The 20588-nt window shown below is 35.7% G+C and overlaps 1 protein-coding gene across 4 annotated transcripts in view; it reads right to left on the reverse strand.

Annotated features, from left to right (window-relative positions):
- Positions 1-20588, reverse strand: part of LOC140158242 (uncharacterized) — an 82090-nt gene that overhangs the window by 37498 nt on the left and 24004 nt on the right. For 2 of the 4 annotated variants that reach the window (XM_072181358.1, XM_072181354.1), the window contains exons 2-9: positions 20170-20265; positions 19117-19288; positions 16843-16869; positions 14929-15062; positions 12926-12988; positions 11291-11359; positions 8316-8387; positions 3309-3380 (exon numbers count right to left, since the gene is read on the reverse strand). In XM_072181358.1, coding sequence (XP_072037459.1) covers positions 3309-3380; positions 8316-8387; positions 11291-11359; positions 12926-12988; positions 14929-15062; positions 16843-16869; positions 19117-19288; positions 20170-20193 — 633 coding nt within the window. In that variant the 5' untranslated portion in view covers positions 20194-20265. The remainder of the gene's footprint in view (positions 1-3308; positions 3381-8315; positions 8388-11290; positions 11360-12925; positions 12989-14928; positions 15063-16842; positions 16870-19116; positions 19289-20169; positions 20266-20588) is intronic. The other 2 variants (XM_072181356.1, XM_072181357.1) reach the window with 2 other exon arrangements.

Raw genomic sequence — 20588 nt, forward strand, 5'->3', positions numbered from 1 at the left:
TTCAAATGAAAATGAATAACGTTTTTAAAAAATTTACCCGTATTTCGTCCATTCACAAATATAGTACCAGGGGTAGCTCAGTCAATTTCATTGTCCCCAAAGTCAAAGGCCAAGCATACAATACTTTTTAATTTCACTGCTATTCATCATTGGAATTTGTTACCCAAATCAATCAAAGAAATTGGGAATTTGCCGCAATTCAAACGTGCTATCAAGAAGCACCTTTCTGAACAGGCTTGGCTAGCTGAGCGTGATATTATGCATCACGAAAATTATTAGGCCCTTTTTTGCTCGTTTGTTATGTTATGTTTTGCTCGTCCTCCTGCCTTAATCATTGCTGCTGCTGCTTTATTGTTTTTTTGCCTTACAATGACCCCAATGGAATTAAGCTTTCTTCGGAAGGCTTTTTGGGCTATCCTTGGTACTCATTGGTATTTATTCTCGTGCAATAGTTTATTCTGGTACCCTGAATTACATACATGTACAGTAGATTTTAAAGTATTTTATCCATAATGTGCAATCTATTGTATTTTCTTTTTAGTGCCGCAATACGAAAGTTCAAAATTTTCAATTGTTCGTCAGCTTTTCATCCCTGAGCTACATACACTTTAAGAACATTATCATCATGCACAGGCAGGTATGTCCGGAGTTTTTACTCTGGTATATCTGCCTATGCATGTCATGTTTCCATCTGTAAATCCATGTTTAATAATTGTGCTAGTGTGCGATGCGTAATTCTTCTTTCCCCTGCATATTAGGCTAATTATTAAGAATAACCTTAATCTTGTGCGCTAGTTTGTAATGTTTGAATGTTCCAGTGTATGCGTAAGCCTCTTCCCTTGTTTTATGACTATATTTGGCTGGCATGTTAGCATCATTAATTGATCTCATACACTGGTATGGAATGTGTTGTTTGTACTGTTTACCCTGACTGCCAATGTCTATATGTGAGTGGACGCGGCGAATCAGCCGTAAACTCGGCAAATTGTATTCTGAGTTTAAGTGTAAAATGTATGTGAAAGTCGTATTCATAGGTGTCTCAATCGTTGCGACAAGTATCTTATCAAACGCTGTTTAAGGTTACACAAAGAGACGTATAAAAAACGTATAAAAGACGTATAAAGTTGTTCTCTAAAACAGAGTTTTCTCAGTAATCAAATATCGCAGCGAGTGAAATGTTGGTGCATTGGATGTAGCTTAACATTTTGTGTGTGTTATATACAAATTATTAGAATAAATTTGAAAATCCTTCGTTTAAAGCATTTTTACCCACCATGTTCACAAGATCAAAAACACGTTCCATGAGGTTTTTTTTTTTTCAAATGTGCGCTCCGTATAAATCCACACCGAGGGATTGTTTTCTTCTTTTTCGTATTGTATTACAAATCGATCAAAGAAATAATGTTGCCATGGGGAAGAACTAAATACAGTACCGATTAAATTTTAAAAGCCCGTTTTGGGGGGAAATTTTGGAGAATTTGCTTGAGAAAAAGCTGGTTTGTGAAATTATCGATATCTTGATTACGAGACGTTAATTTAGACATCTGAATACCTACATTATTTCTCAACATTCTGCCAATTGCTATTCCATTTGATTTTCACTCCAAATTGAAGCTAGTTTTGCAAAAAACGAGGTTTTCCTCCATCAGTTCGTTCAAAATTTCAGCGCCGACATTCGTGTTTATTCTAAGAGCCATAATGCGGACGCGATTGTAATCATGTAATTGCATCCAATTACAGTTAAATCATCCGCTTTGAGAACAGTGAATTGCGTAAGCTGATCTATGGCCGAGTGGATAGAGCGTTGGACTGGGAATCTAATATGAACTATTTTTGTGGGTTCGAGTCTCCGTGTGGCTGAATTTCCTTTTTTTCTCTTTTCTCATTTTTACTTCCTTTCTTTCCTCTTTTCTTTCTACCTTTCTTTTTTCATTTTTTTTTTTTTCATTTCTTTCTTTCTTTTCGTTCATTTTCTTTCTCTCTCTTTCTTTCTCTTTTTCACTCTTTCTTTATTCTTTCTTGCTCCTTTCTTTTTAGTTTTATTTGATTGATTCGCTGAGTGCAGTGAATCGTGATTGACTGTTTTTCACTTTATATAAATCAGAAATTTGTAGGCCTGCTAAGTCTGTCTTGTTGATTTTCATCCCAAATTCGATTTACAAATAATTGCTTTTGATATTGTTGTTGTTGCCTACCCTTACATTGTAATCAGGGAATAGCAGCATTGACTTCATCAAAGATATCAAGGCTATAAATTCAAAATGCCCCCAATCAATTTAAAAGTTGATAAAACCCTTGTGAAAATTGCCGAAAACGGCTTGTGCCACCGCCCCCCCGGCATCCGAGCTCCGGGCACGAGCTAAGCCAAGTTTCATAGCCTTTTCATGTCTTGACCGTGGATCAATATTCTATTGTAAGTAGGCCTACGTCCCGGTACGCTTGTTCATTTTCTGCATGGCTGTTTCTGTTATGAACTTACGCCCCTCTGAAATCAAGCGCATGAAAAACTCTCGGCTAACCTTAAATCAATCAATAATACTACTGCTGAAGAGGATAATAAGCTTCTACCTATTTCTATAGAATAGTTCTTGTCTTTGTTTGCTTTGGCTAAATCCTGTTCAAGTGGTAGATAACAAAGCATTGCATTTTGTCTAGGTATGTATAATCAACAATGAACAATGAGATAATATTTCTGAACCTCGTTGACTTGGGGATGATTTGAAATGACCGCCAATTATGACTGTTTGATATTTATTACCAGAAATGTAGAAATAGAGACACATGTAGAACCGATAAAAAATACAATTTTGTCGAAGGAACAGAGTTCAACAAATCATAACCCCGCTTTTGGATATCGTTTGAAGTCAAATGATATACCATTTTAAAGCTTATGATATATATTTTCTAAACACGAAATAAAACAAAATTGACCGGGGCCGACTTTACAGCTGATTCGCCGCGTCCAGTCACATATATTCATCCATTTGTAAATCCATGTTTACTTGTGCTAGTGTGCGATGCGTAATTCTTCTTTCCCCTGTACATGTCATTATATTTATACAGTTTACTTCGAGGATTGTTAAATATCAAAAATATCAATTTTTAATCATTTGCTATAAAATGTGCATTAAATCGCAAATTTCACAAAATCAAAATTACTTGATTTCAGAAGGACATTCTTCGAATTCAGAATGTAATTCGATATGTCTGATGTGCTCTCATGTCCCACAAAAAATATTGTCCAAACGTTCATACCCCAGCCCTTAAAGATGACAAATTATGTTATCAAAATCTCATTGTCAACTTACTTGATCGGCGTTGTCGCCGTTGTTGGCGCAATTGTCACACGCGTCTCCAACACCATCGCCATCTGTGTCAGTCTGTAAGTAATAATATTGATAAGAGCAATACAAATAAAAATTACAGTACTGCACAGAATGTTAATCATTGCTCTCAAAATAATTGACAATTCCAATTAAAAATCTTAGTTTATAAAAAATAATGTTACAGGTTAAGTAACAAAGGAAAGTGTGTTGTGAAATCCAGGGACAGTCTTTAACGTGGAATAAAAGCAACTTATTTCCAAAGTGGCCCATAAAAAGATCGAAAGTGAAATTTGCAGATAAGAATATTCAGTGTTGTGAGTCGGTAAATTACCGGTTAATTTACATGGTAAATTACCGGTAATTTACCGCCATCTTAAGGGTACTTGCCCATCAATTTCATGCTGGGGCGTGTTTGAAAAACGGCACAGCGAATTAGTAAAAAGAATAAAAAAAATACTAAAATTCAAGGCACTATGAATGCTAATGATGCCTACCGTGCCACGGTGACTGTGGTTAACATTCGGCGATTTTCAAAGATATATATATCAACACGTTTCTAGTGTATTGAAAATCAGATTTTGGAAGGAATACAGTCATAGAAAGACATATGACTTTACTTGTCTGTTTGTTTTTCATTTAATACAAATTAATTTTGATGAATTGAACTGGTACGACTCTGAGGACTCGTGATAAACGACGATTAATTCTGTAATAATAAAATGAAAACGCTGGGTCATTCACGACGTCATTTGTAATTCATGTCAAAACCTGGAAAGTGACCACACACATCCGTGTACGTGCGCAATCGATACTCAATGATCCAGACAATACCGTTTGAATATACCGCCCTTGTGTATGCACCTGCTTGACACATCTATATATGCCTATACCCTTATAGCTTACAATATATACCCCACCGTAAATAGCTCTCTTTATTACCTCGCTGTGCCAGTATATACGCGTAGTCTACGCACTTTTGAACCATATTTTGTTCAAAAATTATAGGAAGGGACTGTTTCAGCTAAAATGTTGGTTGATCAGCTGATGCTCAATGATACCGGGAAGTGTTGCAGAAAGGTAAGCGTACTCTTTATTTATTGAAAATATCACATATCAATGAATTTAAATTGGAAATCCAAAAAGGAAATGTCAGGTTGAAATTCTCACCTTAGAATTATTGTGAAATAAAATCAAATCAAATTTAGGCTCCGCAAACAACGTCCAATTATTTCCATTGGTGTTTGCTACACGTGCATATAATAAATTATGATTTGGGGCCAATTTGAGAAGAGTTAATGCCTCGAGTTTCAAAATACACCGAGTGATGTTTTTGATCAAAAACATCGACAATTCAAGACTCTGTAAAAACAAATCAAGAATTATCTGGGATAATTACAACTAAGTATAATGAAAGTTATGATCTAAGCTACCAGATGCATCATTAATTTCCTGACTATGATATTTAGTTGTGGGAAAAGATTACTTTAATGTTTTGGTGGGATTATTTCCCGCCAAAAAATTCAACCAAAAAGAGCATGTAGCATTAATGTACCATGGGGTATAGTGTAAAATAAGTAAAATATGAAATAAACGGATTTTTATTAGTAAAACTTCAAATAATATTGTTTTTGTTTGTTTTATAGTAGATGCCAATTTTGTTTGCAATATTTGCACAACTTACTTAAAATAATGATTTTGTAGACCCCTGCTATATACAACTGCCCATACTGTACTAAATAGTGTACAATAGACTAAAGTAGCAAGTAGAGTAGAGCAAGTGTTGGTGATTGTGCATGCAGCTGATCAACATGTTCTTGTGACTTTATACAAGTTCATTTACTGCATTCAATTTAACACTCATAAACAAGAAACAAACAACACCTCAAAACTTTCACATATTAAATCATATTAAATCAGGTTAATGAAATTATGAAAGCACTGAAAGCAACACCCTCATCCCAAGCCCCTTTGATGGTACATCCAAATTCTGAGGGGTTGATCATTCGTATAATTAAAAAATATGACCGATGCAAAGGTTTTGAATATCAATACATCGAAAAATTCATAGGAATTGGCGTAATCGACCAGGAGGTAGACACTTTTTTTCGAAGGTGCAATGAGGTTCGAGAACAATCAGCCAATGACATTCCCCTGTTTGAAGAGCTCTAATTTCTTTATTTTAACACGAAAAATTATCTCTTAAATTATCATACCAAACTAGTGAACTTGCATGTCGCAAAAAGAAGGAAATCAAAGATTAAAAATAAACGTGTGTTTTGAACTAAACAATTTCAGTAAAAAGTTGGAAAAAAGCACCATATTTAAACTTAATTTTTGTTTGTAATTTAAATAACACATTTTTTTAAAAATTACAAATATGAAAGATCAAACGGTTTGGTACACAAATGCTACGAAATGTTGTACAAATTGACGTAAATCACTCGGTAGGTAGACAGTTATCGGCGAAGATGAAATGAGCTTTGAAAATATTCAGGTTTTTTTTTCATTGTGTTTATTTTTTTGTGCCGTGACGAACTCACACTGAAACTGACGAACTACATGAAAATGACGTCAAGAAAGTTCATGATTAAGTAAATTTTACCATATTTTTGCCCAAAACATGGTGTTTTACGGGCTGGCCCAATGGTAAATCCGCCCTTGATCACCCATGAAAGTCGCATACAAGAAAATTACTTCCAATGGGCTTCATTCTAAATACCAAACTTGAAATTGGCTGGCAAGAATATTTAACCCAAAATAAATATAACATAATTAGGGGTTCATTCATATATTTTCATGACTAAACGGTTGTTTATGCCCGAGGGGCCGCTTGCGGCCCGAGGACATAAACAACCGTTTAATTATGAAAATATGAAAACGCTGTTTATGCCCGGCTCTTGACCAATTACTCGCGCTGTTATAATAGCGTGTATGTGTGAATTGAATGATAAGATGCACGCAACTATCCATTCATTTTTAAGGGCTCTGGTATGAACGTTTCGACAGTATTTTTGTGGGACATGAGAGCACATCAGACATATCGAATTGAATTCTAAATACGAGGAATGTCCTTCTGATATCAAATAATTTTCATTTTTTGAAATTCACGATATAATACAAATTTTATGACAAATTATTAAAATTTGATATTTTTCACTATATTTTTCAATATTAGTCCAAAATATGTTTGAATGTTAGAATGAGATTACCACTAGTAAGATAATACAAAATAAAGCACACAGGTATGTATAATGTTGATAAGCATTCTGCCATGTAATATAAACCACACACTTTCCTTTATTAAACCCATTTTTTGTTCAAAAGTCATTCTCCAGCAATGAATGTGTTACAAGTGGACTTTTATACATACTGGATTTCAATCAATGTGTTACAAGACTCAAATCATGGAATTGGGTGGTTCTTTCATACATGCTATTTTTCACATGCCCAATAGACACAGAGGATGAATTTGAGTTGTTCTTTCATGCATTTAACAGGTTTATGTATAGCAACAATTTCCCATGCTTAACTCAATTTGGCCAAAGTATGGACTTAGGTGGCTTTTGTATTCATATATTCAATTACTCGCGCTGTTATAATAGCGTGTATGTGTGAATTGAATGATAAGATGCACGCAACTATCCATTCATTTTTAAGGGCTGGGGTATGAACGTTTCGACAGTATTTTTGTGGGACATGAGAGCACATCAGACATATCGAATTGAATTCTAAATACGAGGAATGTCCTTCTGATATCAAATAATTTTCATTTTTTGAAATTCACGATATAATACAAATTTTATGACAAATTATTAAAATTTGATATTTTTCACATTTTGATATATAACAGTCCTCGAAGTAAATTTTATAAATCTAATGACATATTCTTAAAGTGTATGTAGCTGGGATGAAAAGCCTACGATCAATTGAAAATCTTGACCTTTCATATTGAAGATATGGATTTTTTCCCCCAAAAGGCCTAATTTTTTTGTGGGTGTTTTGGGAAAAATCCATATCTTCAATACGAAAGGTCAACATTTTCAATTGATCGTCGGCTTTTCATCCCACCTACATACACCTTAAGTATAAATCATCAGATTTATAAAGTTTACTTCGAGTACTGTTAAATGTCAAAAATATCAATTTGTGTATTACATTGCGAATTTCAAAAAAATCTAAATTATTATATCAGAAGGACTTTCTTCGTATTCAGAATGCAATTCGATATGTCTGGTGTGCTCTAATGTCCCACAATAAATACTATCCAAACGTTCATACCCCACCCCTTAAATTATTAACATATGGTACTTTTAAAATTTTTGATATTTAACAGTCCTCCAAGTAAATTCTAAAATCTAATGATATGTACTAAGATTGTAGCTGGGACGAAAAGCCGGAGATCAATTGAAAATGTTGACCTTTCATAATGAAGATATTCAAATCTTTTCCCAAAAATACCTTTTTTTATTTGATCTCGTGCGCTAGTTTGTAACATTTGAATGTTTCCATGTTCCATTGTATGATACGAAAGCCTCTTCCCTTGTTTGTATGATTATATTCGGCTGGCGGGTAAGCATCTTCAATTGATCTCGTACACTGGCATGGAATATGTTGCTTGTACTGTTTACCCTGACTGCTCATATCCATAAATTCATCTATTTGTAAATTCATGTTTAATTGTGGTAGTGTGCGATGCGTATTTCTTCTTTCCCCTGTTCATATCATTATATTATACAGTTTACTTCCAGGACTGTTAAATATCAAAAATATCAATTTTTAATCATTTACATTTGCTATAAAATGTGTATTATATCGCGAATTTCAAAACAATCAAAATTATTTGACATCAGAAGGACATTCTTCGTATTCAGAATGCAATTCAATATGTCTGATGTGCTCTCATGTCCCACAAAAAATATTGTCCAAACGTTCATACCCCAGTCCTTAAAGATGACAAATTATGTTATCAAAATCTCATTGTCAACTTACTTGATCGGCGTTGTCGCCGTTGTTGGCGCAATTGTCACACGCGTTTCCAACACCATCGCCATCTGTGTCAGTCTGTAAGTAATAATATTGATAAGAGCAATACAAATAAAAATTACAATACTGCACAGAATGTTAATCATTGCTCTCAAAATAATTGACAATTCCAATTTAAAATTTTAGTTTCTAAAAAGTAATGTTACAGGTTAACTAACAAAGGAAAGTGTGTTGTGAAATCCAGGGACAGTCTTTAACGTCGAGTAAAAGCAACCTATTTCCAAAGTGGCCCATAAAAAGATCGAAAGTGAAATTTGCAGATAAGAATATTCAGTGTTGTGAGTCGGTAAATTACCGGTTAATTTACATGGAAAATTATCGGTAATTTACCGCCATCTTAATTTACCATGGGGTATAGAGTAAAATAAGTAAAATATGAAATAAACGGATTTTTATTAGTAAAACTTCAAATAATATTGTTTTTGTTTGTTTGTTTTATAGTAGATGCCAATTTTGTTTGCAATATTTGCACAACTTACTTAAAATAATAATTTTGTAGACCCATGCTATATACAACTGCCCATACTGTACTAAATAGTGTACAATAGACTAGCAATTAGAGTAGAGCAAGTGTTGGTGATTGTGCATACAGCTGATCAACATGTTCTTGTGACTTACAAGTTCATTTGCTGCATTTAATTTAACACTCATAAGCAAGAAACAAACAACACCTCAAAACTTTCACATATTAAATCATATTAAATCAGGCTAATGAAATTATGAAAGCACTGAAAGCAACACACCCATCCCAAGCCCCCTTGATGGTACATCAAAATTGTGAGGGGTTGATCATTCGTATAATTCAAAAATATGACCGATGCAAAGGTTTTGAATACCAATACCTCGCGACCCGAGGACATAAACAACCGTTTAGTCATGAAAATATATGAATGATTCGTTCATACATACCAGAACAATTTGTGATTCTTATTTCATCAAAATAATAACAAAAAATTACAAGTAACATTATTAAAAAACATGAGTTTCCTTCACTTTCGTTACCCGGCGACAGTCACATCCGGGACACCGGGCATAAACGCTGTTTATGCCCGGCTCTCGACCAATTACGCGCGCTGTTATATAGCGTGTATGTATGAATTGAATGATAAGATGCACGCAGCTATCCATTCATTTTTAAGGGCTCTGGTATGAACGTTTCGACAGTATTTTTGTGGGACATGAGAGCAAAGAGCTTTTAAATAGAAATAGAGTCGCAATAGATTATATAATCTTTTGTTCGTTTGATGCCGATTAGAAGTTGCGACAGGCTATTCATAAAAGTGGTACCATTGTTTCGAATAAAGGGGTTCCGCCATTAAATTGGTCACTGATCCGGCATCATATTAACGCTCTACACAACAGGCGAGTATCAATAAGTGACCACGCTACAGTCATGTGTAAGGGCAGTCATGTAAAGTGGTACCATTGTACTCAATGTATCCCAAATGTGTGCTTGTGTGGGTCTGAAGACTATAAGGAGGCTTTAGCTGTCGATGCAATCATCTTTACCACCCACCTGACGATAGGTGTTTCATTTAAATAAATTGAATGCTCTTGGTGATCGATTACACATTAGAATGTATGAAGGCTGCCATTTCCAGTCCATATATCTATATTACACTATAATGGTAATCGCTATACGTATACATGTAAGTATAAGTATAGGCCTATAAAGGTTGTTTTTAAGAAATTTCCATTTTTTTTATTTTAAGAAGGAGATTGGTATAGAAATAGTGGCGTACCCAAAGAGGGGAGGGGGTTGGGGAGGGACAGATTCACCTCTGTGAGAAGTCTTGGGAGGGGGGAAGGAGGAAGAGGGGAGGAGGGATATGGAGAATGAGAGAGGGCTGGAGGAAGGGATAATAAAGACAAGTAGATAAATAGAAATATAAGGAAAATGGTGGGAATGAGAGAGGGAGAGTGAGAGGGGACAATGAGAGCGAGGGAGTGATAAAATGTAGGCCTAGGAAAGAATAAGTACAGAGAAGGGAAAAGAAAGGAATGATGAATACATTTAATAATAATTATTAGGCCTATATAATAACTAAACACATAACAGCACTGGGCAGCCATTCGACGATGTCAATGCCTTTATTCGTTACGTAATTAAAACGCCCAGTCAGATGTATTTCACACCTACCAAACACAACTCACCCAATTTCGCAAACTGGACGTTGAATGTACACTCTCATGAATATTGATTGGCAACATTTTCCAATATGTCAGCGCTCTAATCGGAAACAATAGAACAATAGACCCTGCAGAGCGTTGCATGAGAGCACATCAGACGTATCGAATTGAATTCTAAACACGAGGAATGTCCTTCTGATATCAAATAATTTTCATTTTTTGTAATTCAAGATATAATACAAATTTTATGACAAATTATTAAAATTTGATATTTTTCACATTTTTTTGATATATAACAGTCCTCGAAGTAAATTTTAAAAATCTAATGACATATTCTTAATGTGTATGTAGCTGGGAGGAAAGGCCTACGATCAATTAAAAATCTTGACCTTTCATATTGAAGATATGGATTTTTTCCCCAAAAAGGCCTAATTTTGTTTGTGTGTTTTGGGAAAAATCCATATCTTCAATACGAAAGGTCAAAATTTTCAATTGATCGTCGGCTTTTCATCCCACCTACATACACCTTAAGTATAAATCATCAGATTTATAAAGTTTACTTCGAGTACTGTTAAATGTCAAAAATATCAATTTGTGTATTTCATTGCGAATTTAAAAACAAACAAAATTATTATATCAGAAGGACATTCTTCGTATTCAGAATGCAATTCGATATGTCTGGTGTGCTCTAATGTCCCACAATAAATAATGTCCAAACGTTCATACCCCAGTCCTTAAAGATGACAAATTATGTTTTCCTCACGTGTAGCAAAATCTCATTGTCAACTTACTTGATCAGCGTTGGCGACGTTGACGCAATTGTCACACGCGTCTCCAACACCATCGCCATCTGTGTCGGTCTGTAAGTAATAACATTGATTTGATACGGATAAGAGCAATACAAATAAAAATAATTTACAATTCCAGAGGTTGAGTTAAAACAAATTCCAGTTGAAAAAAATAATGTTACAGGTTAACTAACAAAGGAAAGTGTGTTGTGAAATCCAGGGACAGACTTTAACGTGGAATAAAAGCAACCTAGTGGTCCATACAAAGATCGAAAGTGAAATTTTCAGATAAGAATAAATTACCGGTATTTTACCGCCATCTCAATTTACCGTGGTAAAATAGGTAATAAATAAGTAAGATATGAAATAAAGGGATTTTTATTAGTAAAACAAATAATATTGTTTTTGTTTGTTTGTTTTATAGTAGATGCCAATTTTGTTTGCAATATTTGCACAACTTACTTGAAATAATGCTTTTGTAGACCCCTGCTACCTACAATTGCCCATACTGTACTAAATAGTGTACAATCAGTGGCGTAGATTTCTTTTTGACATGGGGGGGTGGTGTTGAAAAAAAATTCTTGAAGAATAGTGAATCCAGCACCTTTTGGCGACAGAATAAGTTTATGTTACAAATGCGCGAAGCGAGCCAAATATTTTACTATTTTGAAGCTAAACTGATGAAATATGGTGCAAAAGTGGAATAAATGCGCGTGAAGCGCGAACATTTGCACTTTTGGGGCTAAAATGGGCAAATATGAGGTTAATTTGGTCAGAAACCTATATTCAGGCGTCAACATTGGGGGATGATTGTATGGAGCACCCCCCTGGCAAAATATTGGGGGGGATAAATCCCCCCATCCCCCGGGATCTACGCCTATGTGTACAATAGACTAAAGTTGCAAATAGATTAGAGAAAGTGTTGGTGATAGTGCATTCAGTTGATCAACATGCTCTTGTGACTTGCAAGTTCATTTACTGCATTTAATTCAACACTCATAAGCAAGAAAAAAAACGCCTCAAAACTGTCACATATTAAATAATATTAAATCAGGCTAATGAAATTATGAAAGCACTGATAATGAAACACCCCATCTCAAGCCCCCTTCATGGTACATCCAAATTTTGAGGGGTTGATCATGGCTTGACTATCTCATTAACATTTTAAGGAACTGTACAACTCAAGGTAAAATTTCTCATATTTTTTGTCACAAATATGAGTGAATTTTTGTGCCGTGCCGAACTGACACTGACAAACTACATGAAAATAACGTCAAAAAGTTCATGATTAAGTAAATTTTACGCTTTTTTTGGTGTTTTACGGGCTTGCCCAATGGTAAATCCGCCCTTGATCACCCATGAAAGTCGTATACAAGAAAATTACTTCCAGTGGGCTTCATTCTAAATACCAAACTTGAAATTGGCTGGCAAGAATATTTAACCCAAAATAAATATAACATACTTGAATGATAATTAATGCATTTTTTTAAATCAAGGGCTCTGGTATGAACGTTCGGCAGTATTTTTGCGGGACTCTCAAGTCCAACAAATAATACTGTCCAAACGTTCATACCCCAGCCCTTAAAGATGACAAATTGTGTTTTCCTCACGTGTAGCAAAATCTCATTGTCAACTTACTAGATCGGCGCTGTCGGCGCAATTGTCACACGAGTCTCCAACACCATCGCCATCTGTGTCGGTCTGTGTAAAGTAATAATATTGATTTTATACGGATAAAACCAATACAAATAAAAAGTACAATACTGCACAGAATGTTCTAAAAATAATTTACAATTCTAAAGGTAGAGTTAAAACAAATTTCAGTTTATAAAAATAATGTTACAGGTTAACTAACAAAGGAAAATGTGTTGTGAAATCTAGGGACAGTCTTTAACGTGGAATAAAAGCAACTTATTTCCAAAGTGGTCCATACAAAGATTGAAAGTGAAATTTTCAGATAAGAATATTCAGTGTTGTGAGTCGGTAAATAACCGAATAATTTACATGGTAAACTACCAGATAATTTACATGGTAAATTACCGGAAAATAGGGTAAAATAAGGAAAATAAGTAAAATGTAAAATAAAAGGATTTTTATTAGTAAAACTTCAAATAATATTATTTTCCGTTTATTTGCTTTATAGTAGATGCCAATTTTGTTTGCAATATTTGCATAATTTCCTTGAAATAATGCTTTTGTAGACCCCTGCTAGCTACAACTGCCCATACTGTACTAAATATTTTGGGTACCACTGTAAAACATCGTCATTCATTCTACATGTAAGTTGTAATTAGCATCCTTGAAGTATAACTTTTGACAAGTTAACTTTTAACCAGATCCAAATAATATGAATGACCAGGTTCATTACCATTAGTCATGAGGTCTACAGTGGAAATTTCAATTGAACACTACCTGAGGATTTAATTTTAATGAAAGCGTGTATGTGATTGCATAAAAACGGAATGTAGTTTTCTCAGATGTCATAGTGTAGTGCCAAGTGGCTAGACAGGCTCTGTGTCCGTGTGTTATGAGAGAAAACATTGAAACGCTTGCAAAAAAAACTTGTACGTAAATACTAAATGACTTTTGTTTCACTTCTTTCAACTTCAGCTTTTATGAAACTCATTTTCATCTTGAAAGGTATATTCAATAAAACAAGTATCTATGTAGCTCTTACTTTAAAAAGACTTGAATTTTTATTATGTTTATCGTTCAATTTAACTCTTTTTATAATTTACTTAATTTAATTATTTTACCATTTTTACCGATACCGGTAATTTACCGTAATTTACCGGTAATTTACCACCATTTTTAATTTACCGGTATGGTTACCAAATGGTTTTTAATTGCATATTTTCATATAAGATTGGATCGATTTAGTGCCACAGCAAGATAGTTGGGTTGTTGCCATGACCACCCATGACAGCGGAAAATTATACTACTATTTACCCGGGTAGTAGCAGTACTATCACAGAGTTAGAGAAGGAGAACCAGGACTCGACCGCCATCTTGATACTGGCATGGAGCAAAAATTGGGGGTATTCGTTTTCCCGCGGAATGCGCTCGAGGTATTCGTTATCATGTAAGCACGACATTGATGATGGGCGCATACCACGGAATCATGGTGTTTTGCCTATGGGGATCGACGCTAAGTCGGGTACCGCGTGAGTAAATTCAAAATAGCGCAAAGAAACTTCGCGTACCCTTAGAGGGCACAGGCATGGAAAAGTCCAATCTGTACGTTTATTAATCTAAGGATGGGCGCATTTTAAAGACATTCTACATGCGACATGCACGCGACCCTCAGATGAGACGCAGAGTTTTCCTCGCACCGTCGGCAAGGATTAATACCCCCATTTCCCCATAGCTGACAGCGCGATTCTACGTGGCGGTATAGACTGCTGCCCTCATTCGTCAACCATCAGCATTGACGACTGAGAAAACTATGTGGGGAAAAAAGTGAACTTTGAACTTACACCGAGACTGCGCAGTTGGGCCCAAATTAAGGTTTTGACCGAGTTTGTTATTTTTAGAACTTCAGAGCGCGATCTTGTCACAACGGCGCGGTACGAACGGCACGGTACAAGGGCGTCGCTAGTCAATCACTCCCATGTGTATCGAAAGCTTTATTGTCCACAAACCTGATCGGGGTTGGCGGTGTTGACGCAATTGTCACACGCGTCTCCAACATCGTCGCTATCTGCGTCGGCCTGGCCAACATTTGATATAAGAGGGCAGTTATCTAATGTATCTCCAACTGTATCTCCATCGGTATCTATGAATGAAAATGCATCATGATTTAGTCTCGATCCCAGCCGATTTGTGCTCCTTCGTCACTAAACAAACCGTCTTGCGACAACCCCGAAATGACGATCGCTAATTGGTTAATGAATTTCCAAATGAAAGGGTTTTCAATTGGCTATGGAACCCATATGGCTGATGAATTAGGGCGTGACTTGTGTAAGTGACACAAACATCGTACTTAGTAGATTTGTACGAAAAATGTACGCTAGCTTGCAGCCATTGGCGACAATCGTCTTATATCGCCTTTCATGTCAGCGACTCAAATCACCGCATGGCTGTCCACTTGCCAGGCCTGCACTTGCCTTATTTTACTGCGTTAATTCAGCCAATCAGGAAAGACGTACTATGAGGTTGTCGCGGAGGAACACAAACCGGCTGGGACTGAGACAAATCATGATTTTAATTATATTTTGCCTTAGATAGGCTACTCGAAGTCGAGGCTACAGTACATGTTCACATGTGAAGGGATTATATTGTTTACAGACAATATCTTCTTTACATTATTATTTAGCTCCGAAAGAAAAGTCTTTCTTTATTTATTTCTTGACAATTTTGATCAAGCGAAGGTATTTTGACGTGTTTTTTCTTTCACATATTTTGGGTTTTTGAATTAAAAGGTATACCAGTGTATTGAATGAGAATAAAAACCCATCAATGAATACATCCATAAATAGTGCAGGAACTTAAAGCTGAAAATTTCGAGAAACAGTAGATCACAGAAAAATGTAATCATCGACAGCCTTATTTTCCCCCACTTCACCGCCATCAAAATTGAGATTTTGGCATCTGAGGAAAGTTCTTGTAGCTCTTCTTGTTTTGTAGACCCGAGATATATGTCTCTTTTACATGGTATAAACAAAAAGTGCCAGCTTCAACCGGACGGTCATCCCCATGTGATTACCATGCTCTACGTGTCGTTTGGATACCCGTATTTTATTTCCAATATCCAAACCACTGGAGCAGTATGCAACTCAATATTAAAGCCATGTCATAACATTTTCATACAAAATATATTAGCAATTCTTTGCCAATAAATGTTAGCTTTTACTGTCAGATATATCCCCTTTTATTATTGAGCCGAACAACTAAGGCAAAACAAAGAAAATTGGAATTTACTACCAGCGCCGATGTTGCCAATACGTATCATTCCTTCGGTCGTGTTATGGTGCGATCCTTTGTTGTGTAGATCACCGTCAGGACGCCATGTACGGTACGTATTGTGTGTAACATGAACATCGTGTATGCATCCCGGGGTATGCGTTCGACTAATCGTTATAATAAAATGACGGTTCCTGCGTTTTATTCAAAATCTTGCATTTTGACATAACCTAGAGTCTTGATTTTTGCAAGGTATATTGGTTTAATAAAATACAATATAATCGTGTAAAAAAAAAAGAATTTTGAAAAATATTGAGGGCGTTCGGATATCCCTCGGCCCATGATGCGTCTCAAACAGGTCGGAACAAAATGGCCATGCGTGTCTGTGGATTCAACCTACTATCATGGCGATTCCTGCCATGAAGATATTGGGGCGATGACACTGTGCGGTACATTCTTCATGTGATCAAAGGGTCTTTGATGTGATCAAGAAATTCCATCTAAATATTCGATATAAGGGGTCAAAGGTCAACTTTCATTATATTATAGATCAAACCTCGTATATGCACATTGTTTTAAAATAAAACCGCACAATGTAAATGGAGAACGATCGACTTATATCAATTAACATGGTTGAATAAGATTATTATTACCTGACACAGTATTATCGGCTGATTGTCCTGTTGGTTAAAAGATAATAAAAAGAGCAAGAATATTTTATGACAATTCTATCAGTAATGTAGCAGTCAAGATTGGATATATGCAGTAATAGGTGTGCTTCTGTGGAACCAAAGAGATTATTATTATGATGCGATCAAGCAAAATTAGTCGGAATTCGGAAATATTGATTTTGAGATGTAGCCAAACAAAGGTGATATTTACTTTTGCTTCCTGTTGTTTTGGAAACTCTTTGATTTCTCTTTGGAACTGGTTGTTCAATTTCAATGGGTGTTTCTGCAAAATGCAGCTTTGTAAATGCTTTTGACTATCCTATAAGAAACTGAATATTTCATATTTAATATATAAGGAGTGGACACTGGACAGTTCTTTCAATCGGCACCCAAAATTCTAGGTGGTGAATGATTTCATTTGATTCGATTTATTGTTAATCCAGGCACAACACAAAATCAAAATATATCACAACCAAATTATAATATAGACTCCGGGCCGGATCTCCAAAGCAAACAAAATCACTGTGAGTGGGTCTTCAATTAGTCCAGTCAGGACGACCGTGCAAAGCAAGAAACAAAGTGCAAAGTGCTAAGAGTGCAAATGTCTACGCAAACCTAAAGCAAAAGTGTTTAAACTAATCAGAACATTAATGCCCACAACAATACGAACAGTGCACCAGAGCCTGCAGCTGGAAAAGTAACATTAAAATTTATACAATTGCATTTTGACTTCTCGGGAAAAAACAAAAAGAGTAATGGCACCAATGTTATATGCAATACAATCAGTGATATCTTGGCTAAAAGAAGACGTTTAGTTGGTTCCTTTGCTAGCTTGAGTTCAAAAGCTATGTCTTCAGAGTCTATGGTCCGATTAACTAAATCGTCCACAAAACGTGTGGCCTCTTTATGTTTACGCATATCAAGTTTGCACCACGTCATTACTTTATGCCTATTGTGCATTAAACATCAAAGAACTGACACAAAAGAATTATAAGCAGTTTTCTTCATATAATTAAAAGGGCATTTCGTGATCCACAGCCTCATCCCCCCACTTTTCTCAAAAAAAGGTGAGATTTTTATATCACTGGAAACCTCTGGCTATATAATGTTTATGTACAAAATATTTCTTGCAGATTAATTCGTTTAGCAAAGATATCGTGAAATTTGAATTTCGTTCTGGTGCACTAGAACGAAATTACAACACATTGTCTATGGAGCAGTGTAATACACATAATCATGTATAACTCGCAAACGCAAAATTGGAATCAACTGAAATTTTGGAAATAATCTTTTTTCGTGGATAACTACTGAAAAATGACATAAAAAGAGGATGCTAGGACCACGAAATACTCCTTTAAGATGTACTAAATAATAATACGATATTTTTTTTAAATTTAATAAATGAGGTCATGATAGTGCTTTCAAATTAGCATATGAATAAAGTAATTTCTCATATCCCTACGGTATTATCATTGGTAAAACTAAGAACAATTTTTGCATCCATAAGTACAAAATAAAAGTTTTGAAATTAAGTTCAGCACAATACACCATGTAAACATAATATTAATCATGTTCAAGCAACGGCAGGTATGATTAGGTTCATAATAAAAATTATCTAATCTCTTCTACCACTTCGAAAACCCATTGTTTAAAACTACCTATCATAAGCGCACCGACCAACTAAACTGGCCCATGGTTCAACTCTATTCAGTCTCCATGTGTTTGACAAAAGTGGCCCCAGTGGTTTAAGACTAGGTTACATAATAATTGACCATATCTTCCTCACTTGTATACCATCAATTTTATTGGAACAAAGCTTATCTGGTGGCTAAAAAAAATGATCTTGACAGACATATAAATATCAAACCAAAAAATAAGGGGCATACTTGTGTAATTCTATTTTCCAAATTGAATACATGAATACAAAACCCACCCAAGTCCATGGAAAGTGATTTTGAGAAAACTAAAAATAAGTGTGTATCATTTAATTCCTTCAGTTAGATTTACCTGGTAAAGAGGGCAAGTTTTACATGCAAATGAGTGGGTTAAACTATCAAACTATATTAGGTATGACGATTAGGATTTCGGAGACTTCGTGAGGGGTCATTTTGTATGCCGGACTTGGGTGTTTTTTCTTATCATGGCACCTTGGGTGCAATAACAATTAGAGTAAACTTCATTTTGTTGCATAGTCAGTTTGTACAAAGTCCTAGTAATACGCGGTTAACCCGCGAAAAAGCGTAGTGTTACATTCACCTGGAAATGAAAGGCTGATAGTAATCCCGATTGCAGCCAGCCCCAACACAACGGCTATCATAGAAAGTGCTATGCACACGATCATACCGCGGCTTGTACCTGTACGTGGTATCTGGTTATTGGTGACGATCGTCAGTGGTACTCGATTAACGCCATCTCCCAGAAACCAATTCTAAAAGGAATCAATAAAACTAAGGCGGTTACCGCACCATACCTGAACCCAGATGTGCAATGGCTGTTGTTCACGGAGTGAACATTTCCCTCACTTGAACCCATATCTCATATGCACAGTTTATCCCTTACATCCCTTTTTCTAATCCTGCCCCACATGACAAGAACGTTTTAGCACATCTTATCTTGTATTGAGACAATGGCAGCCAGGACTATTTTTTTGCCTTTTTTTCTAAGCATATTTACTATTGTCTCGACCTAGACCTACACACACTTGAATCGCCACGTGATATCAGTCGCTTATTCGCCGTAGAAGTGACGTAATTAATCGGATGTCAAAGAAAGGCTGATCACTCGCACCTGTAAGATTAGTATCTTTGAAAAGAGCGCTATTGTGTTCAATCTATGCTTGCTGACCGTACCTACACAGGTGATTATTGCAATCTGCTTGTAGTGCAGGGCGATCTATTCAAAAATTGTATTCATCTATTGTAGTTAATCCAATCATTACGTCACTTCTACGACGAATTTCTATTAGTTAACAATCCCCACCTTTCGGTAAATGGCCCGGTTTTTTGTTGTTGTTGTTCTTTTCAGCCACTTTTTGACAATTCATGCCCATTGCCCCCCCACACACACACCCCACACGTATCAAGCCGGATTGGCGCTAATGCCTTTTTTTAAAATTTAACTGATATACTCGAAGTATATGACATATAATGTACTCGTGCAAATGCATTCGTCAAGGTAATCGCATTTGCCTTGGAGTTATTGCATTTTGAAATGCAATAACTCCACGGCACGTGCGATTATCTCCCAGGGATTATCTTGACCATGTTGACTAATTCATTGGACTCAGTTCATTATCTGAACTATACGTACCTGAGAATACACAGTTGGATCCATTTAGCTCTCAATAGTACATATAAGAATACATACACCTTCACGAACTTCGGAAAAGAAGATGAAACGTGCTTCCTGCAATGAACCGAGTCAAAATATCACACTTTAAATCTCGTAAAAAAGGCCAAGTTCAAATGGTTCAAACGGATTGAATGGATTAATTAGGGTTGGCGCAATAATGAAATTTGTGCATTATTGGGCATAGTATTGTAAGCTTCAGAGGGGAAGGGGTATTTTCTGATAAGTTTTGGAAAAAATATGCACAATCTAGGCATTAACAGCAGTAATAGTCTGATAACACTCGCGATGACAGGTTAGCACCAAGATAGCTATTATAAGCCTCTGGCGCTTGAAGCGCTATCGCTACAAACACGTACATGCCGGTTCTCCAAATGCCT

The sequence above is a fragment of the Amphiura filiformis genome, chromosome 8 (genome assembly GCF_039555335.1).
Source record: "Amphiura filiformis chromosome 8, Afil_fr2py, whole genome shotgun sequence".
Lineage (NCBI taxonomy): Eukaryota > Metazoa > Echinodermata > Ophiuroidea > Amphilepidida > Amphiuridae > Amphiura > Amphiura filiformis.